A 17,812-nucleotide genomic window follows, 5' to 3' on the forward strand; every position below is an offset into this window, starting at 1 on the left:
TGTGAACCGTTGGGAAAGACCAAAGGTGGACATGATGGCGTCCCGCCCGAACAAAAAAATGGGACAGGTATTGCGCCAGGTCACGAGACCTTCAGGCGATAGCTGTGGACGTCCTGGTAACACCGTGGGTGTAACAGTCGGTGTATGTGTTCCCTTCTCTGCTTCTCATAACCAAGGTATTGAGAATTATAAGACATAGAGGAGTAAGAACTATACTCGTGGCTCCGGATTGGCCAAGAGGGACTTGGTAACCGGAACTTCAAGAGATGCTCACAGAGGACTAATGGCCTCGGGAGCTAAGAAGGGATTTGCTTTCAGCAAGTACCATGTCTGTTCCAAGAGGAACCGTGGCATCGGCCTTTAAGAAAGGACCTGCTCCAGCAGGGACCTTGTCTGTTCCAAGACTTACCGCGACTGCGTTTGACGGCATGGCGGTTTGAACGCCGGATCCTAAGGGAAAAGGCATTCCGGAAGAGGTCATACCTACCCTGGTCAAAGCCAGGAAGGAGGTGACCGCACAACGTTATCACCACATGTGGTAAAAATATGTTGCGTGGGTGAGGCCAGGAGGGCCCCACGAAAAAATTTCAACTAGGTCGATTTCTGCACTTCCTGCAAACAGGAGTGTCTATGAGCCTCAAATTGGGGTCCATTAAGGTTCAAGTTTCGGCCCTATAGATTTTCTTCCAGAAAGAATTGGCTTCAGTTCCTGAAGTCCAGACGTTTGTCAAGGGAGTATTGCATATACAGCCCTTGTGTGCCTCCAGTGGCACCGTGGGATCTCAACGTAGTGTTGGGATTCCTCAAATCATATTGGTTTGAACCACTCAAATCTGTGGATTTGAAATATCTCACATGGAAAGTGACCATGCTGTTGGCCCTGGCCTCGGCCAGGCGATTGTCAAAATTGGCGGCTTTGTCTTACAAAAGCCCATATTTGATTTTCCATTCGGACAGGGCAGAACTGCGAACTCGTCCCCAGTTTCTTCCTAAGGTGGTGTCAGCGTTTCACCTGAAACAACCTATTGTGGTGCCTGCGGCTACTAGGGACTTGGAGGACTCCAAGTTGCTAGACGTTGTCAGGGCCCTGAAAATATATATATATATATAATTCCAGGACGGCTGGAGTCAGAAAGTCTGACTTGCTGTTTATATTGTAGGCACCCAAAAAGCTGGGTGCTCCTGCTTCTAAGCAGACTATTGCTCGTTGGATTTGTAGTACAATTCAGCTTGCACATTCTGTGGCAGGCCTGCCACAGCCAAAATCTGTAAATGCCCATTCCACAAGGAAGGTGGGCTCATCTTGGGCGGCTGCCCGAGGGGTCTCGGCTTTACAACTTTGCCGAGCAGCTACTTGGTCAGGGGCAAACACGTTTGCTAAATTCTACAAATTTGATACCCTGGCTGAGGAGGACCTGGAGTTCTCTCATTCGGTGCTGCAGAGTCATCCGCACTCTCCCGCCCGTTTGGGAGCTTTGGTATAATCCCCATGGTCCTGACGGAGTCCCCAGCATCCACTAGGACGTTAGAGAAAATAAGATTTTACTTACCGATAAATCTATTTCTCATAGTCCGTAGTGGATGCTGGGCGCCCATCCCAAGTGCGGATTGTCTGCATTACTTGTACATAGTTATTGTTACAAAAAAATCGGGTTATTATTGTTGTGAGCCATCTTTTTTAGAGGCTACTTCATTGTTATCATACTGTTAACTGGGTTCAAATCACAAGTTGTACGGTGTGATTGGTGTGGCTGGTATGAGTCTTACCCGGGATTCAAGATCCTTCCTTATTGTGTACGCTCTTCCGGGCACAGTACCTAACTGAGGCTTGGAGGAGGGTCATAGGGGGAGGAGCCAGTACACACCATGTGATCCTAAAAGCTTGCTTTTGTGCCCTGTCTCCTGCGGAGCCGCTATTCCCCATGGTCCTGACGGAGTCCCCAGCATCCACTACGGACTATGAGAAATAGATTTATCGGTAAGTAAAATCTTATTTTTTTTTTATAATAATGTCCATTTAAATGGACAAGGGGTCATAAAGGGTTAATATGACACGTGTGAGGTGAGTTTGGAAAGGTAATGGCCTGAGCTCTTATGTCCCCCTGCCATCACTATTTAATATGGGACCTGTGATCTGCGGACCTCCTATATAATGGTGACATATGTATATAGACGGTGTTCTACGGTCACTGTCCTGCCTGGTCCTGGTGATGTAACTGCATCTGTAGTCGCTAGAGATGGTTTTCTCTTTGTTACAGGGAAATGGCACCGGAGAGGCCCGGGATATGTACGTCCCAAACCCATCCTGTAGGGACCTGGCCAAATACGAGTGGATCGGGCAGTTAATGGGCGCAGCCCTCAGGGGAAAAGAATTCCTGGTATTAATGTGTACATAGTGTCCTCATCACTCTCCTCTTATTGCTTCATCCATATACTGTTTATGTGTTCTTATGTAAGAAGTACAGGCTCCATACTGACCTCGCCTGCTGCACTGTACTGACCCTACGGCCACAGTAAATCCACACTGCACTGATTCAAGTGTTTATCAGATTTAATCCCTGCTTCACTACATGGTAATGTAACAAATACTTACTGGCACAGAGTGGGCACTTCCTGCTCTGCCTCCTCTCACTGCCGACACTGCACTGACCCTGTAACATAAATACTGGCACAGAGCGAGCACTTCCTGCTCTGCCTCCTCTTGCTGCCGACACTGCACTGACCCTGTAACATAAATACTGGCACAGATTGGGCACTTCCTGCTCTGCCTCCTCTCGCTGCCGACACTGCACTGACCCTGTAACATAAATACTGGCACAGAGTGGGCACTTCCTGCTCTGCCTCTTCCCACTGCTGACATGGCACTGACCCTGTGACATAAATAATCACTGGCACAGAGTGGGCACTTCCACTCCATCTCTTTCCGCTGCCGACATGGCACTAGGGAGGCCAATCCCGGGCCGTTTTTTCAATCCCGGGATTTGGGATTGAAAAACGCTCAATCCTGGGATTCCCGGGATCCCGGGATTGCAGTAGGGATCAGTGAAGAAGTGTGTAGGGAGCAGCACTGGAGGGTAGGTGGTGGTGCGGGAGGGTGTAGGTAGCGGCGAGGAAGGCAGGGAGGGTGTAGGTAGTGGTGCCGGAGGGTGTAGGTAGCTGGGCGGGAGGATGTAGGTAGCGGTGCGGGAGGGTGTAGGTAGTGGTGCCGGAGGGTGTAGGTAGCTGGGCGGGAGGATGTAGGTAGCGGTGCGGGAGGGTGTAGGTAGCGGTGCGGGAGGGTGTAGGTAGCGGGGAGGGTTGGTAGCGGCGCGGGAGGGAGGCTGGGTGTAAGTAATATCACTTACTATTAGGTGGACGGCAGCCATGGGCACACTGAATGCGGCGGCATTTCAAATGAAGCGGAGCTGGCGGACCGTCAGCCAATCAGGGAAGCGGCCGCAGTAGTCGCTCCTGATTGGCTGCCGCTGCTGCGGCAGCTTCCCTGATTGGCTGCCGGTCCGCCAGCTCTGATTGGCTGGAGGCCGGCGCCACATTTGAAGTGCCGCCGCGTTCAGCGTTTGTCTATGGCTGCCGCCCGCCTAATTGTAAGTAGTATTACTTACACACCCACCCTCCCGCGCATGCGCAGTGTAATCCCGTGAATCCCGGGATTGGATGCTCCAATCCCGGGATTCAAATCCCGGCATTTTTAGGCCCAAATCCCGGGATCCCGCCGATCCCGATCCCGGGATTCTCCTCCCTACACGTCACCGACCCTGTAACATAAATAATCACTGTCACAGAGTGGGCACATCCTGCTCTGCCTCCTCTTGCTGCCGACACGACACTGACCCTGTAACATAAATACTTGCTAGCGAAGAGTGGTCACTTTCTGCTCTATCTCCTCTCGCTGCCGACATGGCACTGACCCTGTAACGTAAATAATCACTGGCCCAGAGTGGGCACTTCCACTCTGTCTCTTTCCGCTGCCAACACGGCACTGACCCTGTAACATAAATAATCACTGGCCCAGAGTGGGCACTTCCACTCTGTCTCTTTCCGCTGCCGGCATGGCACTGACCCTGTAACATAATCACTGGCACAGAGCGGGCACTTCCTGCTCTTCCGCTCGCTGCCGGCATGGCACTGACCCTGTAACATAATCACTGGCACAGAGCGAGCACTTCCTGCTCTTCCTCTCGCTGCCGGCATGGCACTGACCCTGTAACATAATCACTGGCACAGAGTTGGCACTTCCTGCTCTGCCTCCTCCCACTGCTGACATGGCACTGACCGCACTCTGCCCGCAGGTCCTGGCGTTACCCGGCCTCGTATGGAAGCAGCTGACCGGGGAGGAAGTCAGTTGGAGTAAAGATTTCCCGGCTGTGGACTCTCTGCTTGTGAGTTCTCCATACATTAGACACTCATATTATATTACATATATTAGCTTTGGGTATATATTGTATATATGTTTTGTGTAGCTTTGTATATCACTTCTTTAGTGTTGTGTTTAGTATTGTGTAGATCTTATGTGCATTGTGTTTAGCTTGTGTAGCATTGTGTGTATATTGTGTGATGTGTACCTTGTATGTAGCATTGTGTTGCTCTTGTGTGTAGTTTTGGGTTTAGATTGTGTGATGTGTATTCTGTACGTAGCATTGTGTTTAGCTTGTGTAATGTGGTGTGTATCTTGTATGTAGCATTGTGTATATTGCGTGGTGTGTATATTGTGTGTACAATTGTATATCTCTTGTATGATGTTGTGTATATCTTGTATGTACCATTGTGTATCTTGTGTAGTGTGGTGTATATCTTGTATATAGTATTTTGTGTGTGAGCGTATATATATATATATATTGTGTGGCATGTATCTTGTGTGCAGCATTATGTTTAGTTTGAGTATTGTGGTGTGTATCTTATATGTGTATTAAGTATATATTGTGTAATGTGGTACATATATTTTTATGTAACATTGTGTATATCTTGTGTTGCATGGTGTATATTGTGCAATGTGTCTCTTGTGAAGCATAGTTTATATATTCTGTGATGTGTCTCTTGTATGTAGCATTGTGTAGTGTGGTTTGTATCTTCAGGTTTGTGTAGCAATATGTATACCTTCTGTGTATATCTTGCGTAGTGTGGTGTGTAACTTGTATGTAGCATTGTGCATATTTCTATGTAGAATTGTGTATATATTGTGTGGTGTGCCTCTTGTATGTAGCATTGTGTGTAACTTGTATGTAGCATTGTTATATCTTGTATGCAGCAATGTGTGTACATATTGTGTATAGTAGTGTGTTGTGTGTAGCATTGCATAGTCTATTGTGAATAAATCAGAGTTTTTAACATCTGTGTGATCATGTGTGCTGGATCCCATAGAACTTGTGTCAGGTGGGCTTAGACAGGGATTTCTGAGTCTCCTGTCCTGCTGTACCCTGTCAGGTTAAGCTGCTGGAAATGATGGAGGTGATGGATAAAGACACGTTTGAGTTCAAGTTTGGGGAGGAGCTGACGTACACGACGGTCCTGAGTGATCAGCGGATGGTGGAGCTGGTGCCCGGCGGCGGCAGTATATCTGTGCGCTATGAGGACCGCCTGGAGTTTATCAGAATGGTGCAGAAAGCTCGCCTGGAGGAGAGTAAGGAGCAGGTAGGACGCTGCGCTGAGCGCCTTACCCGGAAATATGCCACATTCACATATGGAATTACAGGTCCCAGCATGCTGTTTCAGCATTCTGAGACTTGTAGTTCCACAACTATAGCCTCAGGTTACCTAAAGCTGATAAATGATTGTGAGATCTACATTTCTCTGGTAGCTGCTTAATTAATATCACAGAGACTGAGACTGGGTCCTAATGGGGAAATGCTGAAAGCTGATTGGTCCTGTCACACTTTGGCACCACCTCTCCTCGTGTCACATTACCGCGCCTTTCTCCATCTGTCATTGGCTCCGCTTCTCCCCGCCTCACTAGGTGGCTATCTTGGTTTGTCTCTCAGGTACAGGCCCTTCAGGCCGGGCTGCTGAAAGTCATTCCTCAGGCTGTGCTGGATCTCCTTACTTGGCAGGAACTGGAGAAAAAGGTCTCTGGGGACCCTGAGATCTCTGTGGCAGCCCTAAAAATGCTTAGTAAGTATAAGGATGGCTTATCAATAAAAATACATACACCGTATACGGGCGCAGCTGGTGACTTTATTTCTTGGGTATATTCTGTTTGTCTCCCTTACCCCTGTAACTCAGTCCTGCTCCCCTGTTCTTCTACCACTTTACTAACGTGCGTCACATCCTCTACAGCCAGGTTTGAGGATTTGGAAGCAACTGATATTCGAGTTCAATATTTCTGGGAAGCCCTGAATAACTTCACAAATGGTGAGCGGCGTCTTCACATATATATAGTGATAGGTGGTAATGGTGAGCAGTGTCCTCATTCACGTAGTGTGATAGGTGGTAATGGTGAGCGGTGTCCTCGTGTAGTGTGATAGGTGGTAATGGTGAGCGATGTCCTCATATACAGTATGTAGAGCAGGGGTGGGGAACCTTTTTTTCTACCGAGGGCCATTTGGATATTTATAAAATCCTTCGGGGGCCATACAAAAATTCTCAACTTAAAAAATTACCCTGCCCCCCAGTAGGTCTGCCCCTTAGAGGTACTGTGTGTGCGTGCCGGAGGCGCACACGCCCAAAAAATGGGTGTGGCCAGTTAAAATGGGACGTGATACACATATGCCCCCAATAGTGCAGTGCCAGATCCACAATTGCCCACACAGTGCCAGGTATACAAATGCCCCCACAGTGCCAGGTATACAGATGCCCCCACAGTGCTAGGTATACAAATGCCCCTCACAGTGCCAGGTATACAGATGTCCCACAGTGCCAGGTATACAGATGTCCCCACAGTGCCAGGTATACAGATGTCCCCTCAGTGCCAGGTATACAGATGTCCCCACAGTGCCAGGTATATACAAATGCTCCTCACAGTGCCAGGTATATACAGATGCCCCCACAGTGCCAGGTATACAGATGACCCCACAGTGCCAGGTATACAGATGACCCCACAGTGCCAGGTATACAAAGGCCCCCACAGTGCCAGGTATACAGATGCCCCCCACAGGTATACAGATGCCCCCACAGTGCCAGGTATACAAAGGCCCCCCACAGTGCCAGGTATACAAAGGCCCCCCACAGTGCCAGGTATACAAAGGCCCCCCACAGTGCCAGGTATACAGATGTCCCCACAGTGCAGTGCCAGGTATACAGATGCCCCCACAGTGCCAGGTATACAGATGCCCCCACAGTGCCAGGTATACAGATGCCCCCACAGTGCCAGGTATACAGATGCCCCTCACAGTGCCAGGTATACAGATGCCCCCACAGTGCCAGGTATACAGATGCCCCCACAGTGCCAGGTATACAGATGCCCCCCACAGTGCCAGGTATACAAATGCCCCCCACAGTGCCTGGTATACAGATGCCCCCACAGTGCCTGGTATACAGATGCCCCCACAGTGCCTGGTATACAGATGTCCCCACAGTGCCAGGTATATACAAATGCCCCTCACAGTGCCAGGTATACAGATGCCCCCACAGTGCCAGGTATACAGATGCCCCCACAGTTCCAGGTATACAGATGACCCCACAGTGCCAGGTATACAAAGGCCCCCCACAGTGCCAGGTATACAAAGGCCCCCCACAGTGCCAGGTATACAGATGTCCCCACAGTGCCAGGTATACAGATGTCCCCACAGTGCCAGGTATACAGATGCCCCCACAGTGCCAGGTATACAGATGCCCCCCCCCCCCCCCCCCGTGCTGCTTACCGCTCCTTTCGGCGGGACACGGAGGAGAGCGCGGCTATGTTGGGCGGCGGCGTGTAGGACTTGAAACCAGCCGCTGGTTCGAGAGCCAATCAGAGCTCGCGGACCGCCAGCCGCGGCTCCTGATTGGCTGCCGGTCCGCGAGCTCTGATTGGCTCACGAACCGGTGGCTGGTTTCAAGTCCTACACGCCGCCGCTCCCACCCGACAGCCACGCTCTCCTCCCTGTTCTGACAGCTGAGACACGCTGCCGCCGGACTGAGCGGCGGCATGTCTCACTGAGAGAAGCAGGTGAGCCGGAGCAAACGGCTTTGCGGGCCTTATATGGCCCGCGGGCCGGAGGTTCCCCACCCCTGATGTAGAGTGATAGGTGGTAATGGTGAGTGGTGTCCTCATATACAGTATGTAGTGTGATAGGTGGTAATGATGAGAGGTGTCCTCATATACAGTATGTAGTGTGATAGGTAGTAATGGTGAGCGGTGTCCTAATACAGTATGTAGTGTGATAGGTGATAATTGTGAGCGGTGTCGGTATATTTACGTAGTGTGATAGGTGATGATGGTGAGCGGTGTCAGTATATATATGTAGTGTGATAGGTGATAATGGTGAGCGGTGTCCTCATATATATGTAGTGTGATCGGTGGTAGTGGTGAGCGGTGTCCGTATATACATATGTAGTGATTGGTGGTAATGGTGGGGGTCATTCCGAGTTGTTCGCTCGTTGCCGATTTTCGCTATACTGCGATTAGTCGCTTACTGCGCATGTGCAAGGTTCGCAGAGCGCATGCGCTTAGTTATTTTACACAAAAGTTAGGTATTTTACTCACGGCATAACAAAGCTTTTTCATCGCTATGCTGATCGTAGTGTGATTGACAGGAAGTGGGTGTTTCTGGGCGGAAACTGGCCGTTTTATGGGAGTGTGCGGAAAAACGCAGGCGTTCGAGTTGCAAAACGCAGGAGTGGCTGGAGAAATGGGGGAGTGGTTGGGCAAACGCTGGGTGTGTTTGACGTCAAACCAGGAACGAAAAGGACTGAGCTGGTCGCAATGGCTGAGTAAGTCTGGAGCTACTCAGAAACTGCTAAGAAATTTCTATTCGCAATTCTGCTAATCTTTCGTTCGCAATTCTGCTAAGCTAAGATACACTCCCAGAGGGCGGCGGCTTAGCGTGTGCAATGCTGCTAAAAGCAGCTAGCGAGCGAACAACTCGGAATCACCCCCGGTGAGCGGGGTCCATATACTTTTATGTAGTGATAGGTGGTAATGGTGATCGGTGTCTGTATATATTTTGTGATAGGTGGTAATTGTGAGCGGGATCAGTATATTTATGTAGTGATAGGTGTAATAGTGATCGGTGTCTGTGTATATATGTAGTGATAGGTGGTAATGGGGAGCGGTGTCTGTGTATATATGTAGTGTGATAGGTGGTAGTGGTGAGCGATGTCTTAATATATGTAGTGATAGGTGCTAATGGTGAGCTGTGTCAGTATATATGTACTAATTGGTGGTAATGGTAAGCGGGGTCAGTATACTTATGTAGTGATAGGTGGTAATGGTGAGCGGGTGAGTATATTTATGTAGTGATAGGTGGTGATAGTGATCGGTGTCAGTAAATACCGTATGTAGTGATAGGTGGTAATGGTGAGCGGTGTCCTCATTTAAGTAGTGTGATAGGTGTTAATGGTAGGCGGTAATGGTGAGCGGTGTCTGTATATATAGTGATAGGTGGTAATGGTGAGCGGTGTCTGTATATATGTAGTGGTGTCTGTATATATGTAGTGATAGGTGGTAATGGTGAGCTGTGTCAGTATATATTTAGTGATTGGTGGTAATGGTAAGCGAGGTCAGTATACTCATGTAGTGATAGGTGGTAATGGTGAGTGGGGTGAGTATATTTATGTAGTGATAGGTGGTAATAGTGATCTGTGTCAGTATATATGTAGTGATAGGTGGTAATGGTGAGCGGTGTCCTCATTTAAGTAGTGTGATAGGTGTTAATGGTAGGCGGTAATGGTGAGCGGTGTCTGTATATATGTAGTGATTGGTGGTAATGGTAAGCGGGGTTAGTATACTTATGTAGTGATAGGTGGTAATGGTGAGCGGGGTGAGTATATTTATGTAGTGATTGGTAATAGTGATCGGTGTCAGTATATATGTAGTGATAGGTGGTAATGGTGAGCGGTGTCCTCATTTAAGTAGTGTGATAGGTGTTAATGGTAGGCGGTAATGGTGAGCGGTGTCTGTGTATATATGTAGTGATTGGTGGTAATGGTAAGCGGGGTTAGTATACTTATGTAGTGATAGGTGGTAATGGTGAGCGGGGTGAGTATATTTATGTAGTGATTGGTAATAGTGATCGGTGTCAGTATATATGTAGTGATAGGCGGTAATGGCGAGCGGTGCCCTCATTTAAGTAGTGTGATAGGTGTTAATGGTAGGCGGTAATGGTGAGCGGTGTCTGTATATATGCAGTGATTGGTGGTAATGGTAAGCGGGGTTAGTATACTTATGTAGTGATAGGTGGTAATGGTGAGCGGGGTGAGTATATTTATGTAGTGATTGGTAATAGTGATCGGTGTCAGTATATATGTAGTGATAGGTGGTAATGGTGAGCGGTGTCCTCATTTAAGTAGTGTGATAGGTGTTAATGGTAGGCGTAATGGTGAGCGGTGTCTGTATATATGTAGTGATAGGTGGTAATGGTGAGCAGTGTCTGTATTTATGTAGTGGTGTCTATATAACTGTAGTGATAGGTGGTAATGGTGAGCGTCATCATCACATATATGTAGTGTGATAGGTGGTAATGGTGAGCTGGATCAATATATTTATGTAGTGATAGGTGTAATAGTGATCGTGTCAGTACCTATGTAGTGGTAATGGTGAGCGGTGTCTGTATATATGTAGTGTGATAGGTGGTAGTGGTGAGCGGTGTGTGGGTAGGTGGTAATGGTGAGCGGTGTCTGTATATATGTAGTGTGATAGGTGGTAGTGGTGAGCGGTGTCTGTATATATGTAGTGATAGGTGGTAATAGTGAGCGGTGTCCTCATTTATGTAGTGTGATAGGTGGTAATGGTGAGCGGTGTCCTCATATATGTAGTGTGATAGGTGGTAATGGTGAGTGGTGTCCTCATATACAGTATGTAGTGTGATAGGTAGTAATGGTGAGTGGTGTCCGTATGCAGTATGATAGGTGATAATGGTGATCGGTGTCAGTATATATGTAGTGGTAGGTGGTAATGGTGAGCGGTGTCTGTATATATGTAGTGTGATAGGTGGTAATGGTGAGCTAGATCAGTATATTTATGTAGTGATAGGTGTAATAGTGATCGATGTCAGTATATATGTTGTGGTAGGTGGTAATGGTGAGTGGTGTCTGTATATATGTAGTGGTGTCTATATATGTAGTGATAGGTGGTAATGGTAAGCGGGGTCAGTATACTTATGTAGTGATAGGTGGTAATGGTGAGCGGGGTCAGTATATTTATGTAGTGATAGGTGGTGATAGTGATCGGTGTCAGTATATATGTAGAGATAGGTGGTAATGGTGAGCGGTGTCCTCATTTAAGTAGTATGATAAGTGTTAATGGTAGGCGGTAATGGTGAGTGGTGTCTGTATATATGTAGTGATAGGTGGCAATGGTGAGCTGTGTCAGTATATATGTAGTGATTGGTGGTAATGGTAAGCGGGGTTAGTATACTTATGTAGTGATAGGTGGTAATGGTGAGCGGGGTGAGTATATTTATGTAGTGATAGGTGGTAATAGTGATCGGTGTCAGTATATATGTAGTGATAGGTGGTAATGGTGAGCGGTGTCCTCATTTAAGTAGTGTGATAGGTGTTAATGGTAGGCGTAATGGTGAGCGGTGTCTGTATATACGTAGTGATAGGTGGTAATGATGAGTGGTGTCTGTATATATGTAGTGGTGTCTATATAACTGTAGTGATAGGTGGTAATGGTGAGCGTCATTGTCACATATATGTAGTGTGATAGGTGGTAATGGTGAGCTAGATCAGTATATTTATGTAGTGATAGGTGTAATAGTGATCGTGTCAGTATCTATGTAGTGGTAATGGTGAGCGGTGTCTGTATATATGTAGTGTGATAGGTGGTAGTGGTGAACGGTGTCTATATATATATATATATGTAGTGATGGGTGGTAATAGTGAGCGGTGTCCTCATTTATGTAGTGTGATAGGTGGTAATGGTGAGCGGTGTCCTCATATATGTAGTGTGATAGGTGGTAATGGTCAGTGGTGTCCTCATATACAGTATGTAGTGTGATGGGTAGTAATGGTGAGTGGTGTCCGTATGCAGTATGATAGGTGATAATGGTGATCGGTGTCAGTATATATGTAGTGGTAGGTGGTAATGGTGAGCGGTGTCTGTATATATGTAGTGTGATAGGTGGTAATTGTGAGCGGGATCAGTATATTTATGTAGTGATAGGTGTAATAGTGATCGGTGTCAGTATATATGTTGTGGTAGGTGGTAAAGGTGAGCGGTGTCTGTATATATGTAGTGGTGTCTGCATATATGTAGTGATAGGTGGTAATGGTAAGCGGGGTCAGTATACTTATGTAGTGATAGGTGGTAATGGTGAGCGGGGTGAGTATATTTATGTAGTGATAGGTGGTAATAGTGATCGGTGTCAGTATATATGTAGTGATAGGTGGTAATAGTAAGCGGTGTCCTCATTTCTAATAATAATAATAATTTTATTTATATAGCGCTCTTTCTCCAACAGGACTCAAGGCGCTTTACAGACATCAAAAACAATGCACATAATACAGAATATTTATGTAAGACAGCAATAGATAAGCCACACAGACATAATAAAAGAAAACCTTAAGCACACAGACAGCATAATGCAGGATTCGTGTAGGCATTTTGGGTAATAACTTCCAAGGGTTGTGTATTCCTCCCTCACAAGGTACCAGGTGCGGCAGTCATCTTGGGCGCTCAGCGTAGGATTACCCAGGGTGGAATAGTCCACCCCTAGAAGAGATGAATTTATGCAGTGTGATAGGTGGTAATGATGAGCGGTGTCTGCGTACATATGTGGTAGTGGTGGTTCCGGTATGAATGGTCGACCATGTTAAGGTCGACAGTCATTAGGTCGACCACTATTGGTCGACATTGACATGATCAACATGGACACATGGTCGACACATGAAAAGGTCAACATGGTTTAAAAAAAAAACGAAATTAAGATTTTTAAATTTGTCATACTTTACCATCCACATGGATTTTTGAAATGTTTTTGGTGTCATTTTTTCCCGTAACTTGACCACAAACTCCAATTAGTGTACCGTAGTCCATGTGGATGGTAAAGTATGACAAATTTAAAAATCTTAATTTCGTTTTTTTTTAAAACCATGTTGACCTTTTCATGTGTCGACCATGTGTCCATGTTGATCATGTCAATGTCGACCAATAGTGGTCGGCCTAATGACTGTCGACCATCCAAACGGATACCGGTAGTGGTGAGCGGTGACTGTATATATGTAGTGATAGGTGGTAATGGTAAGCGGGGTCAGTATACTTATGTAGTGATAGGTGGTAATGGTGAGCGGGGTCAGTATATTTATGTAGTGATAGGTGGTGATAGTGATCGGTGTCAGTATATATGTAGAGATAGGTGGTAATGGTGAGCGGTGTCCTCATTTAAGTAGTATGATAGGTGTTAATGGTAGGCGGGGTGAGTATATTTATGTAGTGATAGGTGGTAATAGTGATCGGTGTCAGTATATATGTAGTGATAGGTGGTAATGGTGAGCGGTGTCCTCATTTAAATAGTGTGATAGGTGTTAATGGTAGGCGTAATGGTGAGCGGTGTCTGTATATACGTAGTGATAGGTAGTAATGATGAGCGGTGTCTGTATATATGTAGTGGTGTCTATATAACTGTAGTGATAGATGGTAATGGTGAGCGTCATCGTCACATATATGTAGTGTGATAGGTGGTAATGGTGAGCTAGATCAGTATATTTATGTAGTGATAGGTGTAATAGTGATCGTGTCAGTATCTATGTAGTGGTAATGGTGAGCGGTGTCTGTATATATGTAGTGTGATAGGTGGTAGTGGTGAGCGGTGTCTGTATATATGTAGTGATAGGTGGTAATAGTGAGCGGTGTCCTCATTTATGTAGTGTGATAGGTGGTAATGGTGAGCGGTGTCCTCATATATGTAGTGTGATAGGTGGTAATGGTGAGTGGTGTCCTCATATACAGTATGTAGTGTGATGGGTAGTAATGGTGAGTGGTGTCCGTATGCAGTATGATAGGTGATAATGGTGATCGGTGTCAGTATATATGTAGTGGTAGGTGGTAATTGTGAGCGGTGTCTGAATATATGTAGTGTGATAGGTGGTAATTGTGAGCGGGATCAGTATATTTATGTAGTGATAGGTGTAATAGTGATCGGTGTCAGTATATATGTTGTGGTAGGTGGTAAAGGTGAGCGGTGTCTGTATATATGTAGTGGTGTCTGCATATATGTAGTGATAGGTGGTAATGGTAAGCGGGGTCAGTATACTTATGTAGTGATAGGTGGTAATGGTGAGCGGGGTGAGTATATTTATGTAGTGATAGGTGGTGATAGTGATCTGTGTCAGTATATTTGTAGAGATAGGTGGTAATGGTGAGCGGTGTCCTCATTTAAGTAGTATGATAGGTGTTAATGGTAGGCGGTAATGGTGAGTGGTGTCTGTATATATGTAGTGATAGGTGGCAATGGTGAGCTGTGTCAGTATATATGTAGTGATTGGTGGTAATGGTAAGCGGGGTCAGTATACTTATGTAGTGATAGGTGGTAATGATGAGCGGGGTGAGTATATTTATGTAGTGATAGGTGGTAATAGTGATCGGTGTCAGTATATATGTAGTGATAGGTGGTAATAGTAAGCGGTGTCCTCATTTCTAATAATAATAATTTTATTTATATAGCGCTCTTTCTCCAACAGGACTCAAGGCGCTTTACAGACATCAAAAACAATGCACATAATACAGAATATTTATGTAAGACAGCAATAGATAAGCCACACAGACATAATAAAAGAAAACCTTAAGCACACAGACAGCATAATGCAGGATTGGTGTAGGCATTTTGGATAATAACTTCCAAGGGTTGTGTATTCCTCCCTCACAAGGTACCAGGTGCGGCAGCCATCTTGGGCGCTCAGCGTAGGATTACCCAGGGTGGAATAGTCCACCCCTAGAAGAGATGAATTTATGCAGTGTGATAGGTGGTAATGATGAGCGGTGTCTGCGTACATATGTAGTAGTAGGTGGTAGTGGTGGTTCCGGTATGAATGGTCGACCATGTTAAGGTCGACAGTCATTAGGTCGACCACTATTGGTCGACATGGACAAATGGTCGACACATGACAGGTCAACATGGATTTTTGAACTGTTTTTGGTGTCATTTTTTTCCGTAACTTGACCAGGAACTCCAATTAGTGTACCGTAGTCCATGTGGATGGTAAAGTATGACAAATTTAAAAATCTTAATTTCGGTTTTTTTAAAAACCATGTTGACCTTTTCATGTGTCGACCATGTGTCCATGTTGATCATGTCAATGTCGACCAATAGTGGTCGGCCTAATGACTGTCGACCATCCAAACAGATACCGGTAGTGGTGAGCGGTGTCTGTATATATATAGTGATGGGTGGTAATGGTGAGCGGTGTCCTCATTTATGTAGTGTGATAGATGGTAATGGTGAGCGTCATCGTCACATATATGTAGTGTGATAGGTGGTAATGGTGAGCGGTGTCTGTGTATATATCTAGTGATAGGTGGTAGTGGTGAGCGGTGTCTGTATGTATGTAGTGATAGGTGGTAGTGGTGAGCGGTGTCTGTATGTATGTAGTGAGAGGTGGTAGTGGTGAGCGGTGTCTTTATGTATGTAGTGATAGGTGGTAATGGTGAGCGGTGTCTATGTACAGTGCATCTGGAAAGTATTCACAGTGCTTCACATTTAGTTATGTTACAGCCTTATTCCAAAGTGGAATAAATTCATTTCTCTGACGTCCTAGTGGATGCTGGGGACTCCGTCAGGACCATGGGGATTAGCGGCTCCGCAGGAGAGACAGGGCACAAAAATAAAGCTTTAGGATCAGGTGGTGTGCACTGGCTCCTCCCCCTATGACCCTCCTCCAAGCCTCAGTTAGGTTTTTGTGCCCGTCCGAGCAGGGTGCAATCTAGGTGGCTCTCCTAAAGAGCTGCTTAGAAAAAGTTTTTAGGTTTTTTATTTTACAGTGAGTCCTGCTGGCAACAGGCTCACTGCAACGAGGGACTTAGGGGAGAAGAAGTGAACTCACCTGCGTGCAGGATGGATTGGCTTCTTAGGCTACTGGACACCATTAGCTCCAGAGGGATCGAACACAGGCCCAGCCATGGAGTCCGGTCCCGGAGCCGCGCCGCCGACCCCCTTGCAGATGCCGAAAAGTGAAGAGGTCCAGAAACCGGCGGCAGAAGACTTTTCAGTCTTCATGAGGTAGCGCACAGCACTGCAGCTGTGCGCCATTGTTGTCACACACTTCACACCAGCGGTCACTGAGGGTGCAGGGCGCTGTGGGGGGCGCCCTGGGCAGCAATGAAATACCTATACTGGCTAAAAGATACATCACATATAGCCCCTGGGGCTATATGGATGTATTTAACCCCTGCCAGGTCTCAGAAAAACGGGAGAAGAAGCCCGCCGAAAAGGGGGCGGGGCCTATTCTCCTCAGCACACAGCGCCATTTTCCCTCACAGAAATGCTGGTGGGAAGGCTCCCAGGCTCTCCCCTGCACTGCACTACAGAAACAGGGTTAAAACAGAGAGGGGGGGCACTTATTTGGCGATATGATTATATATATTAAGATGCTATAAGGGAAAAACACTTATATAAAGGTTGTCCCTGTATAATTATAGCGTTTTGGTGTGTGCTGGCAAACTCTCCCTCTGTCTCTCCAAAGGGCTAGTGGGGTCCTGTCCTCTATCAGAGCATTCCCTGTGTGTGTGCTGTGTGTCGGTACGTGTGTGTCGACATGTATGAGGACGATGTTGGTGAGGAGGCGGAGCAATTGCCTGTAATGGTGATGTCACTCTCTAGGGAGTCGACACCGGAATGGATGGCTTATTTAAGGAATTACGTGATAATGTCAACACGCTGCAAGGTCGGTTGACGACATGAGACGGCCGGCAAACCAATTAGTACCTGTCCAGGCGTCTCAAACACCGTCAGGGGCGTTAAAACTTCTTTTTACCTCAGTCGGTCGACACAGACACAGACACGGACACTGACTCCAGTGTCGACGGTGAAGAAACAAACTTATTTTTCTTTTAGGGCCACACGTTACTTGCTAAGGGCAATGAAGGAGGTGTTACATATTTCTGATACTACAAGTACCACAAAAAAGGGTATTTTGTGGAGTGTGAAAAAACTACCTGTAGTTTTTCCTGAATCAGATAAATTAAATGAAGTGTGTGATGATGCGTGGGTTTCCCCCGATAGAAAATTATTGGCGGTATACCCTTTCCCGCCAGAAGTTAGGGCGCGTTGGGAAACACCCCTTAGGGTGGATAAGGCGCTCACACGCTTATCAAAACAAGTGGCGGTACCGTCTCCAGATAGGGCCGCCCTCAAGGAGCCAGCTGATAGGAGGCTGGAAAATATCCTAAAAAGTATATACACACATACTGGTGTTATACTGCGACCAGCGATCGCCTCAGCCTGGATGTGCAGCGCTGGGGTGGCTTGGTCGGATTCCCTGACTGAAAATATTGATACCCTTGACAGGGACAGTATTTTACTGAATATAGAGCATTTAAAGGATGCATTTCTATATATGCGAGATGCACAGAGGGATATTTGCACTCTGGCATCAAGAGTAAGTGCGATGTCCATATTTGCCAGAAGTTGTTTATGGACACGACAGTGGTCAGGTGATGCAGATTCCAAACGGCACATGGAAGTATTGCCGTATAAAGGAGAAAAAGACAACGTCTTTTCAGCCTCAGTCCTTTCGTCCCCAT

At 46.6% G+C, this 17,812-nt stretch overlaps 1 protein-coding gene across 2 annotated transcripts in view; it reads left to right on the plus strand.

Annotated features, from left to right (window-relative positions):
- Positions 1 to 17,812, plus strand: part of HECTD3 (HECT domain E3 ubiquitin protein ligase 3) — a 152,879-nt gene that overhangs the window by 121,666 nt on the left and 13,401 nt on the right. For both annotated transcript variants that reach the window (XM_063939433.1, XM_063939432.1), the window contains exons 15-19: positions 2,259 to 2,378; positions 4,290 to 4,379; positions 5,422 to 5,628; positions 5,976 to 6,105; positions 6,271 to 6,345. In XM_063939433.1, coding sequence (XP_063795503.1) covers positions 2,259 to 2,378; positions 4,290 to 4,379; positions 5,422 to 5,628; positions 5,976 to 6,105; positions 6,271 to 6,345 — 622 coding nt within the window. The remainder of the gene's footprint in view (positions 1 to 2,258; positions 2,379 to 4,289; positions 4,380 to 5,421; positions 5,629 to 5,975; positions 6,106 to 6,270; positions 6,346 to 17,812) is intronic.

This window comes from Pseudophryne corroboree, chromosome 9 (assembly GCF_028390025.1).
Source record: "Pseudophryne corroboree isolate aPseCor3 chromosome 9, aPseCor3.hap2, whole genome shotgun sequence".
In the NCBI taxonomy this organism is placed as follows: domain Eukaryota; kingdom Metazoa; phylum Chordata; class Amphibia; order Anura; family Myobatrachidae; genus Pseudophryne; species Pseudophryne corroboree.